The 23,042-nt window shown below is 39.0% G+C and overlaps 1 protein-coding gene across 3 annotated transcripts in view; it reads right to left on the bottom strand.

The window, feature by feature from the left end:
- LOC111154052 (intersectin 2) overlaps positions 1 to 23,042 on the bottom strand; it is a 110,299-nt gene that overhangs the window by 58,094 nt on the left and 29,163 nt on the right. For 2 of the 3 annotated variants that reach the window (XM_022513411.1, XM_022513409.1), the window contains 4 exons: positions 19,019 to 19,158; positions 6,213 to 6,349; positions 3,443 to 3,579; positions 2,301 to 2,398 (listed from right to left, as the gene is read on the bottom strand). In XM_022513411.1, coding sequence (XP_022369119.1) covers positions 2,301 to 2,398; positions 3,443 to 3,579; positions 6,213 to 6,349; positions 19,019 to 19,158 — 512 coding nt within the window. Of the gene's footprint in view, positions 1 to 2,300; positions 2,399 to 3,442; positions 3,580 to 6,212; positions 6,350 to 17,971; positions 18,053 to 19,018; positions 19,159 to 23,042 lie in introns of all 3 variants that reach the window. The other variant, XM_022513410.1, reaches the window with a different exon arrangement.

Raw genomic sequence — 23,042 nt, 5'->3', positions numbered from 1 at the left:
GACCTTGCCTCCTATCTTACCAAGGATAGGGAAACCCTCAGATCTGAGCTCACCTTCTAACTCAGCAAAATGCATTTTTAATAATCCCATCCACCCTTTCTTTCAGTCCTCTAATCCCTAAGAAGTATCTAGTCCTTCCACTATTCTCTCCTCCTGTGCTCTAGATTCCAAGCCTTCTAGCCTTACCAAGAATCTTCCTCATCTACATCTACTAGTCAGAATAGAGAGGTCTGCCAGGGAGACATGGGGTGCCTTCCTGAGTGTTCTGTGTTCTATATGTTGATCTGAGTGGTAGTTTCACAGATCCACACATGTGCACAAATCATTTGAGCTGTAAATATACAGTTGTGCACTTTACTAAATCCAGTATCATTAATCCTTTCCCTCTCTGCAGATCTTCTCTATCATTATTTGAACTTGCTCAAGCTTCAGCCAAGTTAAAAAAAAACAAACACCAAAAAACCATAAAACAGAACAACTTACCTCAACCTATACACCTCACTATCATTTTCTCTCCCTTCCAACTTTCAAAAGCCAAGCTTCTTCAAAGAATTTTGTATATTCACTGTCTCCTCTTCCTCCCTTCCAGTTTGTTCAGGTCACTAAAATCTGGCTTCTTCCCCACCACTCCATTCAACTAATACTGTTTTCCTCCAGGTTAACAATAGTTGTGATACTGTTAATCTAATGGTTATTTTTTTTAGTCCCATCTTATTTGACATGCAGACCCAGACCACTCTTCTCAAAATTCCCTCCTGCTAAACTACCCTCCTGGCTTTTTCCTACCTCTCGTTGTTTCTTTTAAGGCTCCCCTTCCTCTAATAATACCTCCAGTGTTCATGTCTCTTGGGGATTACATCATCAATCATCCTCTACACTCATGTCAATTACCATTACAACATAATGATAACACTCAAACTGGCCTCCTCTATCTCTGCCTGAGAGCTCTCTATATCTCTGGATAGCCAGAGGTGTATCCACCTGCTGCCTAGAAATCTGAAACTCACCCCAAATTAAACTCATTGTAACTCTTACTCCAATTCCCTCCTTCTGATCTTCCTCTCTTAGTGAATGACACTGTTATCAACTAAGGTGTTCAAATCAGGCACCTGTAACACATGACTCATTCTTTACATCAGTGATTCAGCACAGAACACAGTCGAGAAACTCTAGCTAACTCAATGTTCCCGTTGTCACTGCCACCAGGCTGGCGTGATGACCACGGGCGAGGTCTGCCGTAGAGCTGATGGCTTCCCACCACGTTCCTCCCTCAACTGCATTAGAACATCTGTCTTTCTCATCGGACTATCAGCTGTTTAAGGGTAGAGACCGTGCCTTGTTCACTATATTCCTAGCCTAGCACAGCCCTCAAAAAATATTTGTTGACAGAGTAAATAAAAGATATAAGCATAACTATAAGTGGGCTCCTGACCACATAGGCTTCATTTCTGGACCAAAATCATCATCATCAACAGGTGGAGGATGAGGAAGGCCACCAGACTGTGGCACTGTCAGTGGTGGCAACGGTAACAGAAAGAATGGGGACCATCTCGAGTGTTTGAACAGATGTTCTAGTAAACCCTATGCCAAGTATCACTAAATATTTGCTACGTAACAGATAAAATACACCAAACTGGTGACCATGCAGGGAAAAAATGAAAGCAGGCACCGGCTTGGTAGTCCAGGTAATAGTGCCTTAATTTATTAAGAAGAAAACTGAAGCAGAGACTAAAACCCAAGTTAGTATGCTTCTAAAGCCTGTATTCTTTCCATTATGTCACAACAGCTGTATCTAGTGCTATTCCCTGCATCTTCCCTTATTCATCCATTTTCTGTGGTTTGTGACTATATCCAAAGGGCTTTTGTTTCTAGGAACAAGGGACTGCATCTAATTAGAGCTACAGAACCTGCCTCCTTCAATTCTTTTAATGTTGCCAGAAAATAATCAGCTTCCCCAAATTTCACTGGTAATTTATTAACAAAATCAGCATCACCTTTTACGATGTGAAGCAATGGCACAGTGTAAAGAACACAGGATTTGAAAATCAAAGACATATACTTGCAACCCACTCCGTCACTGGCCTGCTGACTGTTACCTATGGTGTAAGTCTAAGCTGCCTTACCTAGAATATGGCAGTGATAATGCGCAACTGTGCAGGAAGTTGTTAGAACCAAATCAGATAAAGATATGCTCTCTAAATGATAAATCACTACGTGAAATTATAATCATTATTATTATAGAAAGTTATACATTTCATTGTATTAAGCTTATTCGTGAACAAAAAAAAATAGTTTCCTACCTGTATTATATCCCCAGAATTAAAACTCATCTCATCATGGCTCCTGGCTTCAAAGCGATACAATGCTTTATAATTTACCAAAGCACTAGCTGGCTCACCTAGAGAGAAGATAATGGTCATTATTTGCTACTTTCATGTACATACATCTTTATGACTCAATATAAAGAACTTGTAAAATCAAAAGGAAAAAAACCTGAACATCAAATAGTAAAATGAAAATCCATTTGACACAGGCTTGTTAGGATTTAAATATCTTGTATAGTCACAGAATCGATATAAAAGCAAACAAGGACGTTCATCTTCAGTAAAGTAGGAGGCAATGAAACAAAGCCATGACTTGCAGGGTGTGCCACGCGCAGGGACGTCGGGGAAGGCAGAGGAGTGGTGGCAGCTAAGCCGTGCAAAGCGCAAGGAGGCCAAGCAGCGAGGTTTGTTCTGTGGCACTCAGGATGTAACAGGGAAGAAGAGGCAGAGAGAGAGGTCACAGATGAGGTTAGCAGTGAACAGGGTTCAGTGAAGAAAGAGCTGTCGATTAACCAGTATGGTTCTAAAAGAAAAGCAGAAGAGCTCACAGATACACTACCCTTAATAAGATTAAAAATACTTAACTTTATTTGCAGAATAAATGCTTTGGCTTACAGAAATTTCAACACATGTATCATCAATAAGGATTCAAATATTTGTATAACCAAAAGAAATACAGTAGTATGTAAAGTATCTTAGGAATGGATACCGAGCTGTATCATGAACAAAACATACCTTCTGAGAAAATTTCAATATGCAAAGACTTAAAATTTTACTGTTGTATCATTAAAATAAACAGTTTAGTTAACACTGGTTGAATAAACTACAACTGTTTACTTCAATTATGAAAACCATGCCAGGGTCTGTTCATAGCTACTCAATGATTATGATCCTCTTCTTTTCTGCAAGTTGTTTTAAGACTTCTACCCTCAGTCCGTTTTAATAAAGCCTATGCACTTCTCCAAGTTTAATTTAGAAAAAGTTTTTTTCTGACTCAAAGGTTAACAACTGTTTAAATTTTTTTTTTTTTTGCTTTTCATCATAATCTTTTTATTCTTATTGCTTTCATTGTTCTGTCTCAGAAAAATCAAATCTATTATTTTTATCCTTATCCTTACACTGCTTCTCCTCCAATTTCCGCTCCTCTTCTTGAACTTTCTCTTGTGTTTTTTCTTCCTGGAGTCGCTTTTGTTTTTCTTCTTCCTCCTTTCTAAGACTTTCTCTCCATAAGTTTTCTTTTCCTTGCTTTGCTTTCCTTTACATAAAAAAAAAAGAGAGAGTTTTGCATAATGTTCTAAAATTTTTGTTACGCAAAATAACAAAATAAAAATATCAGATCTTATTCCTCACAAACTTTAGGAATATTACATATTTCTATGTATTTATATATAATCTTATGTATTTATCATATAGCAAAGACATTAGCATGGGGTGTGGAGAAACAGTGGGGATCATGGATGAAGGGGAAAACCAATTAATCAGGAAAGGACCCTTGGTCAAACAAATGAACTGGGGAGTAGGACTGACAATTTCCCATACCCTTAAATTCCCTCCTGTCAGCCAACTTCCCAATGCTGAGAAGAAAGGGTAACTATTCAGAAAATAAATACATAAGGTATATCTAAATGTTCTTCCTCTCTCTCCCGATTTCTTACTTTCTCTTTAGATTTTTCACAAGGACTGTATTTCAGCTCTTATTTCCACTATCTAGCTAACCCCTGTTTTCAGGATTTGGTCATTACTGTGGAAACAGGAAATGCTTCTGGGCAGATTACCTACTTTCTATATTACCCTTTTGGAAGTCTTTTTCATTGTTAGAGAGCAGGGCATGTTCCCCTATAGGTCCACGCTTCCGTACGTGCTTCTATGACATTTGATAACAGCTGCAGCTTGGTTTCTAGCTGGGCAAGATGGTCTATGCCCCACCAAGGAAGACATCTTGGCTTAATTCCATGTCTCAATTCCCATATAATTCCTGAAACTACAGACCCACTTACTCAGCCACTTTTCTTCCTCATTCCTGGACTGTCTTATACTCATACTCCTGGTTCATTATCCCATGATTAGCTTCCCCTTGACCCTTTGCAAATCCTCCCATACCCTCTCTCACTGCAAAGAGTGCTTCCTCCAGCACTTTCTGTGACTGACATCTGGCTCTCCTTTGAGGGCCACGCTTCTCTGAGGTGCTTTCTTCATCTCAGCCACCATTCCTTTTCCTGGTGAGTTCCTCCATCGCCTTTTCCCACGTTCTTCCACACTAAGGTGACCTAATCTAGCCCCTACTTGAATTCCTAGAGATTATAAACACCACAGAGTATTTACCTCATGTTTACTGGGATAAAGAAAGGCTAGAGAGTTAAAAGAATATGAAATTAAATTTTGATAAACTTTCTTATGTGTCAGTGCATGAGAAACGGTTCAGAGCCAGAAGATACCTCAGAAGCTGGACAAAGGGCAAGGAGGCCAAACCTACACTGAAAACCTGACTCTAACCAACAGCGGGGGACAAGGAGGGAGCCTTCCTAGGCAAACGGCTAAGAAATCAAGTTGTTATTTCTAAGACTCAGCTCTGGACTGATTCAACATGCGTGTCTGCTCTGATTTCTTTCCTCTTCTATAGCAGGATAATATGTGAGGAGGATGAATGAAATGAAAACGTGTATTATTAATATGGCTTTCTGGCCTAGAAAAAATTGTGAGCGGTGATGAAGAGACAGCAAGACAGTTGCAACATATCAGCAGAAAATTCTGACACAGTGACTAGCTATGTAGTTACTGTACTATTCCCTTGCGCAATGTTCAGTGGCAGTTAAGTGGTTAAAAAAAAAAGACTTCTTAATTTGAACTTCACTGTCTCTGCTTTTACATTATTCTAGTGTTTCTTGTTAGTGGCCACAAAAGTAGGGGCCTCGGAATAAGGAGTACTACAGAGATCTGTTGGGCAGTCTCCAACTCCTACTGGAATGATGAGAAATCAAGAACAAGGAGTAAAACCAGAGTGTCCTTGCATCACAGTCAACAGCGGCCACTCATTAAGTGTGCTGGGAGTGGTTATTCTGAAGCTATTAAAAATAGAGGCATACTACATGGTAATGTGTCTTTCTTGCCTTCCTAGTAACTGTTAGCTCCTTCATGGGCATTACTCGTCTACTTATCTCCAAGGCAAAGAAAAGCTGGCTCCTTAGTTTTTGTTAATTATACTGATTTCTGACGCTAGAGAACTTGGAGGGGGTTGCAGCTAAGGAACATGTTAGAAACAAGACCTCACAACAGAAAAAAATTATGCCGAGTCTCTACACAAATGCCTCAGATTCTGCAACTGTCTTACTTCTTGCTATAAATGGAGGCAACTGATAAGCTCAGTGGCACAAAGAGAACTGCATGAACATGGCATTATATACTCCATCTCATCACCCCATCTTATCACTTAATAAAATTAAGGTATTTGGTTTTTGTGATCTTTCAGCAAACTAACAGATTTACAATGGAGAGACGGAAGTGATGAATGTAAGACATTTGTGCTTGGCTTGCTAGCTACATTATTTTTACTTATGAGGCATGCATCAATATTTCTATTTCTCAGGTGGAGAAATGGGGTTCAAAAGGTAAAGTGACTTAACCAAGGTTATCCAAATAGTAAGTGGTAGATCAAGAAGTCTAGCCCAGGTCTGACTCCAAACCCCCTATTTTTCACCAGTGGAACATAAAATTGATTACTATAATCTCAGTCCCTAAAAGAAAAACTGAACTTCTAAAATTGAGACTCTAATTAGCATCCAAGGATAATCCTTTTATTTCCCTTAAATTTTCATAGTCAAACTAAGATACGGGCAACAAAATTAGAATTCTAATAGTAAAGTAGTATATTAAATTTATCAGCTGTATTACCTGATAGACTCATCTTCTAGTTTCTTTTTCTGTATTAGCTCTGACCGTTTTCTTTCAATTTCCTTCAACTTGTCACGTTTGATTTTATGAAGTTGTTCAAGTGCTAACTGCTGTGTGTTGTAGCTTTCTCTCAGTTCCTAAGGAGAAAATGAAAATAAGTCAATATGCCATTGATTTAAATATTTTTGTCTTATATACTAATGTGGCCATTTTATTAAGAGACAAAAATCTGAAAGCAAGTTAAACTAAAGTAAGAAGAGTAAAAGTTTAAAAAATATCTAGATGATTAAAAAGTCCTGAATACAAGTATTTAAGTCCTATAACCACTGAGGACAAATATATGGTAAAGTCATGTACTTGTGTATTAACTCTTTTCTAAGGAATAAAGATAAGCCAACTTCATAAGCCAAATCTTTGATTTGATACTTTATTTTCAATTAAAAAAAAAACCCAATCCATTAAAAACATGGGAAAACAAGGTGGTAGCCTAGTCAGTTGAACATCCAGCTCCTACTTTTGGCTGAGGTCATGATCTCGGGGTTGTGCAACAGAGCCCTGCATCGGTCTCCATGCTCAGCCTGGAATCTGCTTGAGATTCTCTCTCTCCCTCTCCATCTGCCCCTCCCCCTGCTCACAATGGCATGCGCTCTCTCTTGCTCTCTCTCTCTCTCGAATAAATGAACAAATCTTTTAAAAAAACATGGGGAAACAATCTGCTTATTATTTGAAGAGGAATTTTATTCAGTCATATTTTTTACATATGTAGGTTGACTGAGTACCCATAACTTATCCAGTAAGGTCCTGAACTAAACACAGAAGCAATTACTAAATTGCTTCTGTGTTTAGTTAATTATTAAATAATACAGCTGAAACTAAAAATGGAAAAGATAATGTCTACCTAAAATCATGACTACAGTAACCCAAAATAATGAGAAGTACTGCAAACAGGAATTGAAATAAATACTTGCTTATTGAGCATCTAGTTCTACGTGGTGTCACAGAGATGCACAGGGAATCAAATCCAGGGCCTGCTGGCTCTCAAGTTTTTGTCTTTAAAGAGCTTGACATCTCAAAGCAGAGAAAAGTCCCCAAATGTGGGATAGAGATAAGCACCTTAGCAGAAACCTGTGGTTACTTGTTCAGCATTTTCCTTCCGTCTTCTAACAGCACCTTTCCCACAGCACTTGCCCAACCCTAATCTGCCACTCAGATTCCACCCACTCCCACTCAGGTGCAGTCATTTAATCTAGGCATAACTAATCAATCACAGCACCTCACCTCCCTGGCCAGAATGACTGGTCCAAAGGACATACACATGGATCCAAGCTGAGCCAGAATCCTTTCCTGGGATTCAGATAGACTGAAAAGGGGAGAAAGAGGTCTTTTCTTCTCTAAACTCATTAAACTGGGATAAGACAAATCTGGAGCTGTCCCACCAACAAGTGACGCCACTGGGGTGGAAATGAAATCCATACAGAAAAGAGGGAAGCAAAGACTGGAGACAGAGGGAGGGAGGCCTGAAGGAACCGACTCCCCCAACTGCATTCCTACGCCTAGGAACTGCTCCTTCCTAGTAGCACTTGTATGGACTCAGCAGTCCTGGGACTCTTCCAGTAACAACTCCTGTGAGCTTAACTATTTGAAATGAGTTTCTTTTACATGCTATCTACAGAATCTTGAACAAGAGAGTTTAAAAAGACTGGATTAAGGAAGAGGAAAAAACACCAAACGAAAAAACCCTCACAGAAACCTAAGATAATCAAGAGGTTTCATGGCAAAGGTGGACCCTTCCACAGTACAACTGACCCTCAAATAATCAGGGTTGAACTGTTTGTGCACACCCATACACAGATTTTTAAAAATAAATACAACAGAGTACCATAAATGGGTTTTCCTTATGATTTTCTTAATTTTATTTTCTCTAGCTTAATTTTAAGAATATAGTATGATATACATACAATACACAACATATGTATTAATCACTGTTATAGGTTAGGTGCCTGGTCAATAGTAGGCTACTAGTAGTTAAATTTTGGGGAAGTCAAAAGCTGTATGCAGATTTTCAACTCCATTGGGCATTGGCGCCCCTAACCCATGTGGTTCAAGGGTCAACTATATTTGGTAGAATGTTTTGGTAAAAAATGTTTTGGGGTATCTACCCACACATAATAATAAAACTAAACCAAAAAAATCCTCCAAAACAACCTCCCCGCAAACCCTAGAAACTCAATTTCTTTCCAGAAATAAAGTATCTTATAAGTGGATCCTTTTAACTTGATTTAAGTGATAGATATGATGAGTACAATGGGGTGTAAGTCTGAAGACTACATCCAAAGTGTCTGAGATCAAGACTTGCAGCTTTAAGCCAATAACAATATAAATACTGCATTCAGCAAAGTTTCCACAAATCTCAGCTTCAACAGTTCTCTTGGTCACACCTTTCTCTGAATTCTACTGAAAACCAGAAGGATATGGTGGTTACAATCTATGGAGGAGCAGTCTGGCTTAGTGATAAGGACTCTGGGAACATCAGTCTGAATCAGGCTCTGTCAGTGGTGGGCTGAATAACATCAGGAAAGTTACTTGCAGTTTCCTCATCCGTAAAATGCAGTTAATTCTAGTACATGCCTCACAATACTGTTGAGGATTAAATGGGTTAGTACCTATAAAGTGCTGGAGGACACAGAGCAAGTTCATAGTAAGTTTAGCTATTATTATTGGCTGAGGTCATAAAGAAAAAGAATTGTAAGGTTAAAAGAGAGTAAAGAGGAGCCAAATTAACATCTGATCTTCTTACGGCTGCAAGATTAGCCCTCCAACGTGTCCTGTAAGATACTGTTTCAAGTCTTCCTTTACCAGCCCATTCCTGCAGTGTCTGAGTTCATGAGCTGCCCATGCTCCCCAAGGCATCCTGTGCCTTCCTCTATCATAATCAGCATCTTCTGACTGTATGGTTCCCTCCAACACTGGACTGAGTTTCGTGACAGCAGGACTGACTTTCATCAAGGTATCCCCACCCAAAAGGGTCTGGTATTGTGTGGATACTTAATTAATATTTCTTAAACAAATGAGAATGCATAAACAATAGTCATACACATTAATAAGATTTGAAGAGCACTATTTTTTTTTTAAGATTTTATTTATTTATTTGACATAGATCACAGGTAGGCAGAGAGGCAAGCAGAGAGAGAGAGGAGGAAGCAGGCTCCCTGCTGAGCAGAGAGCCCGATGCGGGGCTGGATCCCAGGACCCTGGGATCATGACCTGAGCCGAAGGCAGAGGCTTTAACCCACTGAGCCACCCAGGTGCCCCTGAAGAGCACTATTAAGGCTTGCCAGAAACTTCCTCTGCCTGACTGCAATAATCTTGGCAATTCCTATCACTAGACTCATTCCTCTGGATTAAGTCACTGCTCCAGGAGGCCCTTGTTCAATAGATGAGTTAACTGAGGACAAGTAAATTAATCAGCACTTGTGGACAATACTGTCGCAGTCTTAAGAGAATGACAGATCTTTTTCAGGTTAAGGAAGTTCTATTCTTAATTTGGTAATAAGTTTTTCATGTTTTAATCATGAATGGATTTAAAATTTTCTCACATTTTTTTATAAAAAGATTTTATTTATTTATTTGACAGAGAGATAGAGAGCACAAATAGGCAGAGAGGCGGGTAGAGAGAGAGAGAGAGAGAGAGAAGCAGGCTCTCCGCTGAGCAGGGAGCCTGATGTGGGTCTCGATCCCAGGACCTGGGATCATGACCTGAGCTGAAGGCAGCTGCTTAACCGACTGAGCCACCCAGGCGCCCCTCACATATGTTTTTTGCCTCTAATGAGATAAACATACCATTTTTCCCCTTTAATCTGTTTATAGGGCAAATTACATGTTTTTGTATGTCAAATCACCTTTGCATGACTAAGATAAATCAACTTTTTTGGTCATTACGGATTATCCTTTTTTATAAATTCTACATTTGTCTTTTTAATATTTTTTAGAATTTTCACCTCTATATTAAACTGGCCCATAATTATCTTTTCTCATATTGTTCTTATATGTTTTGATATGTCTCTGATAGCTTTGTATTAGTTGGGAATAATCCCACTTTTCTGTATTTTGAAACAGCTGTGTAAGACTACACTTGCTCTTAGCCAAAAGGCTGAATGGCAACAGAAATAGCTATGTAAGACTAGATTTACTGGTTCCTCCAGTAAAGACTCTGCGCTTCTCTTTTAGGAAAGATTTTAAACTATAGATTTAAAATATTTTATAACAATAGAGCTATCCAGATATTTTATATTTTGAGTCAGTTTTGGCAAGTCGTAATTTGTTCATCTACATTTAGCATGCACCAGCAGACTGAGGGGGAGAGGGAGAGAGAATCCACAAGTAGATTCCCCACTGAGTGCACAGGCTGCTGCAGGGCTCTATCTCAAGACCCTGAGATCATGACCTGAACTGAAACCAAGAGTTGGTTGCTTAACCAAATGAGCCACCCAGGTGCCCCCACATGCTCTTCTAATGTTTGTAGCATATATATTTTTATTTCCTTTTCATTCCTAATTTTATTACTACCTTCTTTCCTTTTAAAATTAGTCTTGCCAAAGGTTTAATTTTATTAATCTTTAAAAGAGTCAAATATTGGCTTTCTTGATTCCCTGTATTTAATGTCTTTTGTTTCATTAATTTCCTTCTACCATTTTTGCTTTATTACACTAGTCTTTTTCTAGCTTCTTAAGGTGAAAGCTTAGCTTATATATTTTCATCTTTTTCCCCCCAATATAACCGTTTATGGTCAAATTCTAATAATCTAGGTTTAATTTCTGCTCTTACACTTACTAACTGTATAACCTTGGGCACCTTCTGTGTCTTAACTTACTCCTATGTGAAATGTGGAGAAGAATAATACTGACCTACATCACAGGGTTAATGTAAGGATTCAATAAGTAAGACATCTTAGAACAGTGTCAGTTCCAGAGAAAGCCCTTAACAAACCCTAGCTACTATCAATACATCTTCATTCATGAATCAGCGAACAGCTATCGACCCCTGATACGACTGAGGAGAAGTCTGTTAATTTACACTACTCCCCACCACTCTGTTTCCCAGTGTTGATATTTACTGGTGGTTAATCTACTTAGCACCTTTACAACTTAAAAATATACTTAATGTTTCATTTTCACAAACACTTGACATTGTGCAACTCTAAATTTTTCTCTTTTTATTTTGAAAACTTCTGCAGACACTGATGATTTCACCCCAGATACCTCAACACTATTCTACATAACTACCACCCCAATGCCAGTACTAAATTACAGACATTTAACACAGCCACATAGTAATACTTAATACAGAATTCATATTAAAAAATGTCCCCATTACCGTGAATACTGTCCTCAATAATAGCTTTTTCCCATACCCACGATCTCATCAAGGGTCACACACTGCATTTCGCTGTCATGACTCTTTAGTGTCCTCTAGGAGTGGCTCTTTGGTCTCCTTAAATCATAAAGATTTCCTCCATCTTTTATGAGATTCACATTTTTAGAGTGCAGGTCAGTCAGCTGTTTCATAGATCAAATTACAATTTGGGTGTGTCTAATTTATTTCCTTACACTTAGATGAAATTATTTTTGGCAAAAATAATACAGCAGTGATGTGCTTCTTTCAGCGCAATGTATCAGGAGACACATAATGCTGGTTTGCGCCATTTTGGTAATGTTAAATTTGACCACTTGGTTTAAGATTGGTTTACTTAGTTTTAGTCCTGAGTGTACCTCCACTCCACATGGCTCAACAAAGCACTCACAAAAATTTTTAAATCCAGTACCTATTTCTACTGTTCTCATTACTCAGAGAGAGTACTTATTCTGCCATCCTGGTAGAAATGGAAGATGTAACTCGCTGAACTTAAACCACTAATACGGAATACCTCTAATAGTGACAGGAAGTAATGTTATATTCTGATTTTTTGCTTAAAGAAAGAATATAATGTTTTTTCCAAAGGCCAGGTCTTAAAACAGATTCAATGGATAAAATACAGCTCAGCTCAATAATGTGATACAAAAAATTTTTATTAGTCATGAAAAAAAATCCTGGCAGAATGCAAATTAGCACCTCAAACTTAACATCCAAAAAACCCCAAAACAAAAAACTCTGAACATCTGTGTAGCACTTTAAAGTGCTTTTACACATAATACCTACATTTGATCTTGAGAGCATTCTTGTAAAATGGATAAAATGATGACCAATTCTGAGACTCAGAAGATTAAGTGACTTGCCTCTTTTCGAATTATCTACACCATGTCATCCAAACCCCAAATCATACCACAGATTCTGTATTTACTTTCACTTAACTCCACTTTCAGCTAAATTACTAAAATATCTTTATTAGATAAGAAACATTTTAAAAATTAAATGACTTAAAGGGATTTGAAACCTACAGTATTTCATGTCCATTCTAAAGGAGTCAAGAACACACAAGCAGCATTCTGATTAAGAGGAGGCAACATCAAGTCTTAGTAATGACCACTAACCAACCTTAGTGTGCTCGTTCTCTCAGCCTGTTAAACAGTAAGGGGGATCACCCACCTCTATCCTGAATCAGAAGGGCCATCAGTAAAACTCAATTTTAGAAGCACTGTCTGTAGTAATGAGGACTAGTTAGTAAGGCCAGAATGACAAAGCCCCAATGGAGAAATTTGAGGATAGAGGTCTGTGATAAGCCCCAATTCGGCTATTGGCAGATTCCACTTTGTCTCTAAGGCATAGTACCTCCTCAATCATTATCCCAAGTCAGCAGTGGTGACCTTCAATGCACTGAAAGTACTGTGGTGATTCAGGATGATCCCTACTAATAAGAACAACAAAAAAATTTGTATGGTGCATAATAGTTCACAAAGCACTTCTGTACATATGCGATCTCATTTAATCGCCCTAAGACTCTGCAAAGAAGGCAGAATAGATACTGTCAGCTTCATTTTGTAAATGAAAAAATCAAAATTTGGAGGTTAAATGACAGTTACACAGCTAGCAAGTGGCACTGGTAGGACTAGAACTCATTTCTTCAGATTCTGAGGCCAATACTCTTCTCACTATTAACTCATTGCTAAAGATACAACAGTGTGTGAATTTCTTTAATGGAATAAGGGCATGTCAAATGTCTCATCTTTGGACCCACACAGGCTTTGCTGTGTGTCCTAGTGTCACTTAAGCAAAAGAGTAAAAATTACCACTGATCCTATACATGAATATGACAGGGTCCAGTAGAACATAATTTCTTAAGACAAATAATTTTAAACCTTATACTCCCATTCCACCATAAATAGGCTAAAGCAGACGCTCCGCTGTCTCAAAGACCACAAATTAGAACTCACTGCCTGTCTTCCTCCAAGACCAAAAAGGCCAATTTTCTCTCTCACCTGTCAACCCACCTGGTCTTCCCTGTCATCCTTTACCACCCAAATCCTCATCTCTAGAATGCTGTTTATCCTTGATCTGACCCAATCTCCCACCCTTCTTCTCCTCAAATCCCTCCACTGCTGGGGACCTTCCTGTTTGTGCTCAGGAAGCCCCTCACAGATCTGCCTAGCTTCTCTGAATGGAAATTCCCTTAGCTCTTTGTCCTTTTGGCTGATCCCTCAGGACGCTGTTTTCCTCTATTTCTCTCTCAGTTTACTACCCATATTCCATTTACATCAGGGTGAGGGAATAACTAAAGTTATTTTCTTTGCTCCTCACTGCCATTTCCAGACTATTATCTCTCTTCCCTTTTATGAAGTCATGCTTTTCTGAGGCTCATACCATCTTGCAACACTCCCCTCCTCTTCCTCTTTATTGGTATCTCTTGATCACCTGGTCTGATCCTCATTCATTAATGTTCACTACTCTCCAAGGTTTTGACAATCACATGGATTGGATCAAAACCTCAACTCTCCTTTTTACCCCACTTAACTCACCATTTGCATTGCATTATTATATGTTGAATCTTGTCATCAATAGAAACAGAACTACCACTGATTAAAGATCCCATTCTTCAAATGTAAGTTCTTATCCTTGGAGATCTTGTACCTGAGACACCCAATGACCCCAACAGCTTCTCCTTTTTCTTGAGCATAATTTTTTTTCCTCATACCTCTTCATGTTCAGTCCATATTTCAGAGTTCCTCTTTGCTGAAATTACTGTGTCAAGATTTGCAATTCCCTGTCCCTCCCTCATTGTCATGTCTATTAAAACTTCACACCTGTGTAAACCTATGACTCTGCTTCACCCTTCTTTGTGTTTTTATCTAAGCAGCTGAACTTTGGTGGGGAAAAATCATACAATTAGGCATGCTGCTTTCAATTTATTTTTTTAAGATTTTATTTATTTATTTGTCAGAGAGAGAGAGAGAGAGCGAGTGAGCACACGCATGAGGAGGGGGGAGCAGCAGGCAGAGGTAGAGAGAGAAGCAGGCTCCCTGCTGAGCAAGGAGCCCAATGCAGGACTCGATCCCAGGACCCTGGGATCATGACCTGAGCCGAAAGCAGTGGCCCAACCAACTGAGCCACCCAGGCGTCCCTGCTTTCAATTTATATTCATAACCTCCAACTTCACACAGGCATTCAACATTGCTCAGCACACGTACTGTCTTCCTCTACTAAGCATAAACACTTTACCCCCACTGCAATGTCTATTTCATGCCTACTTCTCTCTCCTGAAACAGAACTGCCTAATCTTCCCTAATCCGGGAATTTGGGAGTTCCCTAAACTCCCTAATCTTGCATCCATTCTTCTCACTACCAGCTAATAATCTTGCCTCATTAAACCACCAGACTGGAACTCCCTCATCTTTCCATCTCAAAAATCAATACAACTTCCTGCATCTGCACCCAACTTCTAGCCTGGTTGAACTTATTCCATGTCCTCAACTACCCAGGAAGATTCCTTGTAATGGTTCAACTTGCTTCTGATTTTAAGTCTTCGAGCTGTCAGCGTCCTACTCTCCACAAGCAAATTTAGCTGCATTCACACTCATCTTTCCTCCATAAGTTACACCCAAAGACTTTTTACCTAACCCTTAAATCTATGCTCTGGATTATATCTCAATCTGCTTCCCTTGGACTCTAGCAACAACGACCACCTTATATATTCAACCTGAAGCTCTCTCTTCCTTCCTCTCCTTCCCTTCTGTCTCCTTCAAGTTTGTGTGTGTGTGTGTGTGTCTTAAAGATTTTGTTTATTTTTTTATTTTTTATTTTTTTATTTTTTAAAGATTTTATTTATTTGACAGAGATCACAAGTAGGCAGAGAGGCAGGCAGAGAGAGAGAGAGAGAGAGAGGAGGAAGCAGGCTCCCTGCTGAGCAGAGAGCCCGACCCGGGGCTCGATCCCAGGACCCTGGGATCATGACCTAAGCCGAAGGCAGAGGCTTTAACCTGCTGAGCCACCCAGGTGCCCCATTTTGTTTATTTATTTCAGAAAGAGAGAGAGTGCAAGACAGCACAAGCAGGGGTAGCAGAAGAGGGAGAAGCAGGCTCCCCTCCTGAGCAGGGAGCTCAACTAGGGCCTCCAATGCAGGACTCCAGGATCATGACCTGAGCCAAAGGCAGATGGTTAACTGACTGAGCCACTCAGGTGCCCCCTTTTTTTGCATTTAAAAAAATAGCCTTTACTTAACAGAAAAAAATACACGGAGTCACAAGTGTTCCTAGAATGTGGAATACATGTTTTCTGACAAATTCTTTTCTACCTTTTTTTTATCAACTCCATTTATCAATCCTAAAATGCTGCATATTTTTTTGAGAACATTCAAAACCCTTCATTCACTCCACAAGTATTTACTGCCACCCTTAACCTACCATGTACTCCTACAGGTGCTGGGAATTCAGCAACAAGACATTCGGCTTGGCCAGGAAATCACCATTAAGACAGACTCGGTCAGTTACCTCACCAGCTCTGTTCTCTCCATTTCCATTCCTCAGCCCCAACCGAATCTCTTCCCCATGTAAGCATTTGCCTCACAGAAAGCTGATACCACCTCCAAGGGTGGTCCTGATTATTTTCTCCCCAGCTTTCTTGAGATAAAACTGACAAATAAAAATTGTGTATGTTTAAGGTATACAACTTGATGTTTCGATATTAGTACACAATGGGAAATGATCACCAAAACTGTGTCAATGAACATATCTACCTCACGTATTTTAACCGTTTTCTCTATCTTAGCAAATCTCAAGCATCCAACACGATATTGATAACTAGAGTCACCATGTTGTACATCACATCCCAGAACTTATCCATCTTTCCTAACTGAAACTTTGTATCCTTTATCCTTCAAGTCTTTCTTACACACACACACACACACACACACACACACACACACACACACACACACGGTTTTCCTTTGACCTCACGTTTTCTTTGCACTTTCCTCCTCAAGGTGTTCACATTCACTCAGCCCTTCCTTAACTCCCATTCATTCCTATCTGCTGCAGTTCAGCTTCTCACTTAACTAAAATGGCCCTTTCAGTATGGTCTTCAAAGGTCTCACGGACAATTCCATGGATATTTTTCAGGACTACGCTGACTGCTCTGCAGCGCTTAGCAGTGATAACTCTCAGAGGCCTCTTTTCTTGCTTTCTGGGACAATACACTCTCCTGGCCACTCTCATCCCCTCTTAGTTTTAATCCTAAATTGCCTCTGATGAAAGTATCAACAAGCAGCGAAGGGCTGGAAGGCAGGAAGCATAAGGAAGAAAGTAAAACAAGAGATAAGAATAATCTGCTGGCCTGTGGAGAATCAAATGCTAACTGAAATAATCAGACTTACGTGTGTGAGTACAGCCCACAAGTCATCATCAAACCTCATTTTGTAGGTGAAGAAATGTAGGGTGAAATTTTTAATGCAACCTATGGCACAAGTTTTAAGACCAGATAAGCTGGCCATTCACGCTACAACCATAAAGGAAAGGCTGACACCATCTTTCCAATTTGCGCCACCTTTGCTTAAACACGTGAGTTCCACTTATCATGTTCTTGTCTTCACTATGTACAAAGGCATATACATACATATGCAACTGCCCTACTGATGCAGAATGCACAGTCAAAATCTAGGGCCAAGAAGAGCTAAATGCAAAGCACCTTTCTTTAAACTATATTAAAACAGAAATTCATTGAGTATTTGAAATACTCTGCTAAAATGACAAAGTGAGCTATTTATTTTTGCATATGATTTGAACATTTTTTATCTGAAGTGCAAGCAGTCTAAACATGAAGCCTGCTAACTAGACATAACTAAAGCTGCCGCTCCGTTATTGGCTACGATTTTTCCTTATAGCAGTATCAGGAAGCAGCCTGGTATATATACATGACATAACCTTGCCCTACATTTCAGAACAAATACGTTTTATTTTAAATAATGATTTTCAGTGATATGGGTAAATGCTTTAATCTCCCATTCCCTTGCTTTCTTTTAAATTGAATCAGTAATCATCCCAGCAGTTAACCCAAAGCACAGGGATGTTACAGGGAAATCAGTAGTTATTTCTAAGTGTCTGGAGTTCCTTATGAGACAGGTTACTCTGGGCAACCCCACAAATTTCTGGCATTAGACTCAAACAGGCAGTTAGACAGCAGAAGGCTATTCAAGCAAACAGAAAGAAAAAAGGTCCAAATTGTGTATGTTATTTCAAACAAAGACACTCAGATAAATGCAAAGAATAGTCTAGTTTTTAAGAAAAGAAAACAGTAAAGTAACTCAAAAGAAAAGGAGCTAGATATTAGAAAATAACCTTAAGTAAGAGGAAGAGGTTGTTGAGACAGCTTAGCAGAGACAAAAGGCACTGCAGAACAGAGTCATCCATATTCCCACACTGTAAGATAAGGCAGATAAAAAGCCAATTAAACTATGTACAGATTTTTAAAAATTATGTAGGGACGATAACTTGGCTGGCTTATTTGTCCATCAGCAAAAAATTATTTGGTTTTCTTTAAAATGTTTTCTATAGAATTTATGCTCATATAAAATGCAATATTAACATTATTCACCCAAAATTTCCCCTCCAGAACTGAGGCCACCATGATCTCTTTTCTTTATAATGTTCACTCTATAGGTGGTGGAGTATTACTCTAAATAAGTCAGCAAAAGTCATATGAAGAGATAGAGAGCTGTGACTATTCCCAAATGGGAATGATGTGCCATCAGTCTGGTTTTTACCTTTTAATACTTCTTTCAGAGGTATGGCTTCCGTATACAACTAGTACTGCACAGAACGGTAAGCGCGCAGTAGGTGTTTTGGACATCTGCTCTGCCAATGCAGCAAATAATAGATCATGAACTTACTCTTCATGCAAAGTTCAGAGTGCCAGATTATGCTTTGGATTTCACTGATTATTGCATTACTTCATAAAGGTTAATTACATTATAACAAAGAAACAAATGAAAGAATTTAGTATGTTATAAAAGCCTCTACCATTACAACTATTTTAAATAATTTTCCATATCTACCATCTTAGAATTTTGCCTAAGATCATGTTGCCTGAGATCAACTTTCTATACTGATAAAGGCACTTATTCTTAACATGTACAGATACCAATAAAAACAGTCAAGAACTGGAAACCATGGTAAATGATTGGTTTCATTACTTAACCATGTTTATAGTATCTACAGAGAACATCAAAAGCAATCTTCTAACCCTGGTATAGCTCAAATTATGAGAAAAATTATGCAAATATACTACATATAACAAAAGTAGCTTTAGTTACTCATTCCACTAAATCAAAACAAGGAAGGTAAGAAGGCAGCTAACTAAAAATGAATATTATGGAAGATAAATACCTTTAGTTGATTGTTAAATGAATCCATTTCGGATAGCTTAGATGCAGTTTCTTTTTCAAGAGCGTCTAATTGTTCTTTAAGTCTTTGGCATAATTCTTCCTTTTCCAATGATTTTTTATGAAGCAAACCAATCCCTAAATCTGAAATACAAACATCAGATAGTTTACATTTGGCAGAAATTCTACTGTTACTACTGGTGATTGACTTTTACTCTCACAATATATCTAAGTCAAACTCCTATGACGCCACCTTAAACTTGCACAGTGGTGTATGCCAATTATATTGCAGTAACACTGGAAAAAAAAGATGTATAAATTTAAAATTACTCCATGGTTGTCTACATGATGGCTATTTCATAACTTATGTAACTATTCCCTTTTGGACTGCCATTGGGTTGTTTCTAATTTCCTACTATTTACACGGAAATGCTGCAATAAATACCCTCGTCCAGGTATTTGAAAGCACACGTGCAAGTATTCTACATGGCTAGGAGGTGAATGAACTGCCATGTAAAATGATTTGAGCACTTTAAATTTTGACAAAAACTGCCAAACCGTCTTTCCAAAAAGGAACACGAATATAAAATGACACCAAAGTACCTGTTTCTGCACACCCTCATCAACACTGGATATTATCAACCTTTTGTCATTTTCTCCAATGGGCAAAAAAAGAAACCTTATTGTTATTTTAATTTGTATTTCCTTTATAACAACTGAAATCAAATCAACACCTATTTATAGGCTCACTGGCCACCCTCTTGGATTGTCTCACCCCATCCACTGCCTTTTTTCTTCCTGTTGGGTTGTCTTTATTTCTGATCTGCAGCAGCTATAAATTCTTGTTGTACTGTAGTTCCAATGCTGCGCTGTTTATCGATGTCTTTCATTATGAAAAAGTTCATTTTTGTATCATCGAATCTGTAATATTTTCCCTCATAGCTCTAGGGATTATTTGAAGAAATGTTTCCGACAGTGAGATTATAAAAAGGTTTTCCTTTGTTTTTATAACATTTTTTTCTAGACGTATTTTTTTATGTTTAGCCTCTTAGCTTACCAAGAATTTATTTATGTACATGGGCTGATGTAAAGAGCTTTCCTACCTCCCTTTCAGAGAGTCACCTGTCCCCCAGATCACTTATTTGGAAGCCCATCCTTCCCCCATTGGTATTAAAGGCCAAACTTACCAAATCTCACAATTTAGAGTACGATAAGACATATATTTAGTTCCATCATTCTGTGTTTCCTTTCCGATCAATAATACTCTACTTTAGGGACTAGAGCTTTCCTAACATGTTTTTTTAAATTTTTTAAAATTTAAATTCAATTAATTAACATAAAATGTACTATTTCTTTCAGGGGTCCTAACATGTTTTGATACCTGGTAGAGCTAGTGTGCTCTCCCCACCAATGTCATTCTTTTTCAAGTCTTGCCTAATCTTGCATGTTCTCTTCTAGATGAATCTGTGAATTATCTTGCCAGGTTTCATTTAAAGAAACCTGAATGGAACTGAATGTACGGGACAAAGTAGTAGAGAATAACATCTTTACAACGCTGAGCTATATCAGCGTTCCTGAGTCAGGAACATAACATGTAGCTACTTATCCAGGAATCTACTAATCCATGTAAAATTTTACAGCTACACATTTCTTTATACATAATAATGAGAATCCTAATGTAAATGAGACCTTTGTTCATGATATTTTCTTTTTTTAAAGATTTTATTTATTTGACAGAGAGAGATCACAAGTAGGCAGAGAGGCAGGCAGAGAGAGAGGAGGAAGCAGGCTCCCCACCGAGCAGGAAGCCCCTGGGATCATGACCCGAGCCGAAGGCAGAGGCTTTAACCCACTGAGCCACCCAGGCACCCCTGTTCATGATATTTTCTAAGTGCTTTTTTTTTTTTTTTAAAGATTTTATTTATTTATTTGACAGAGAGAGGTCACACAAGCAGGCAGCGAGGCAGGCAGAGAGAGAAGAGGAAGCAGGCTCCCTGCTGAGCAGAGAGCCCTATGCGGGGCTCGATCCCAGGACCCCGGGATCATGACCTGAGCCGAAGGCAGCGGCTTAACCCATTGAGCCACCCAGGCGCCCCTCTAAGTGCTTTTGATATACAGTAAAAGTTGCTGATTTTTACATGCTTTTTATCCAGACATCTTGCTAAATTCTCTTATAATTATCTTGTAGCTTTCCAGTATTTCAACAAATATTTTCTCAAGAAATTACACCTCCGCTATGTGCAAGGCACTGTACTAGGTTCAATAGCAGGGGAAAAAGAAGGACAAGGCATGGGTCCTAGTCTCAAGTAGTTCAGAGTCTATTTCAGTTAGGAGACAAGCACTGTGGAAAAAATCAGTTAATTTACACTCCTAGTACTCTTCAAAATGAGCATCACGGATAATGGATGTTTCAACACTGGATTTGAACAGATCATATCTATGAGCAAACTGAAAATCCAGAGAGGTAATGTGGTGGTAAGTGGGCTTCAGACTGAGACAAGAATTTGAGAACGACTATTGTACCACCTTGGGCAACCACTTAATCTCTCTGAGCCTCAGCTTTGCTGAGCTACACAAGGTGAATAACAATACCTACTTCACCGGACTATTGTAAAAATTAAAAGACACAGTTCATGAAAACTGCCCAGCATGGTGCTTGGCCATGGTTGGTAATCTTCAGCGGCAACAGGGATGCAGAGAGGAATCTAAGGGATACAGGGTGCTTTGAAAACTGCAAACAAAAGCTTCCTGTTTTGAACCAATAACTGTACTAACAGGTGGATCGCATTCTGTAAGAAAGACTAGCTCTACCAGGTCTCCAATAAGACACAGTCCACATTCCATTCACAGTCCAAATACTGCAACAACGAGAGTGATGCTATGCTCTCTGTGACTGCACAGATCAGGAGGGCTGCTCATCCAGCCTCTGGAATGCCTGTGGAGGGCTGAGGTAGGGGCTGATATGCTTCGAACAGCCAAGAAAACAATTACGTGGAAGGAAGATGGTCTGAGAAGAGACGTGGACAGACTGTTTCAGTGGAAGGTGGGAGACACAGCAGGAACAGTTCACAAAAGTAAAATTCTCTATGCTAGGTATTTCTTCCAAGTGAAGGGCCCTTCACTAGGACACCATTCTCAACTTCTTTCTACCCCTTCAGTAACTGGTGGGCTCACGATTAAGGACTTGGGCATACACAGCCTAGACCCTTCCAGTCCCTCGTGTTCTTGAGACTGAACTGCCCACAGGAAACCTGTTCTACTTTGTTGTACACCCAGTTTTTACAGGGGTGACTGTCCCACTCACAGGTAAGCCAGGCTGTCCAATATCAGCTTTACCAAAAATGAGGCAATATTTTGGTCTCTCATATGTCTTGCTCCTTTGCCTTATTTCTCTATTCGTTCAGAACTTGGGCAAAGATGAGGGATGTTGTTTATTGGACTTCCTAAAGAGCCAGAAGTATAAGAAAGAGCCCCAGAATGGAAAGACTGACAGATACTCAAAGGGAGACATTTAGAATACTTCAGTCAGTTCTAACATGGTATTTGCAGATTTACCTTTCTTTAAGTAAACCTTTCTTCTGTTATGTTGTTACTGGCATGCTATCCAACATAGAGATCTTTTTTTCAGTATCCTGGTTGGACCTTGGGTCAAGAAAAATGTGACATTCCACAAATTGCCTTGGACTATTTTGCTCCAAAGGTGTCAGCGGGCCAAGCCAGTAAAAGTCTTTATATGAATCAGTTAGGTGATATGAAAGGTCTGGGAAGAGCGTTCCATTCTGCTTAGGTCTAATACTGCTATACACTATCACCCAGAATTTCACAGGCTTGGTCCCATGGTAGAATTTCCTGAAAGTTCTTTCCATTAGTGTAGGATTTTGCCAGAATGTACATACAGTCTTGTGTTAGAGCCAAACCTAGATCTTATTTAACTGTAGTCTAACATTTTATTTGACTGATATTTGAAACATATGTTATGAAGATAGGAAGGCATACCACAATGACTACTTATTTCATTCTTATTTATT

The sequence above is a fragment of the Enhydra lutris genome, unplaced genomic scaffold (assembly GCF_002288905.1).
Source record: "Enhydra lutris kenyoni isolate GAN:26980312 unplaced genomic scaffold, ASM228890v2 scaffoldscaffold35, whole genome shotgun sequence".
Classification (NCBI taxonomy): Eukaryota; Metazoa; Chordata; class Mammalia; order Carnivora; family Mustelidae; genus Enhydra; species Enhydra lutris.
The sequence above is the reverse complement of the archived record's forward strand: the minus strand, read 5'-3'. Positions and strand labels throughout refer to the sequence as shown.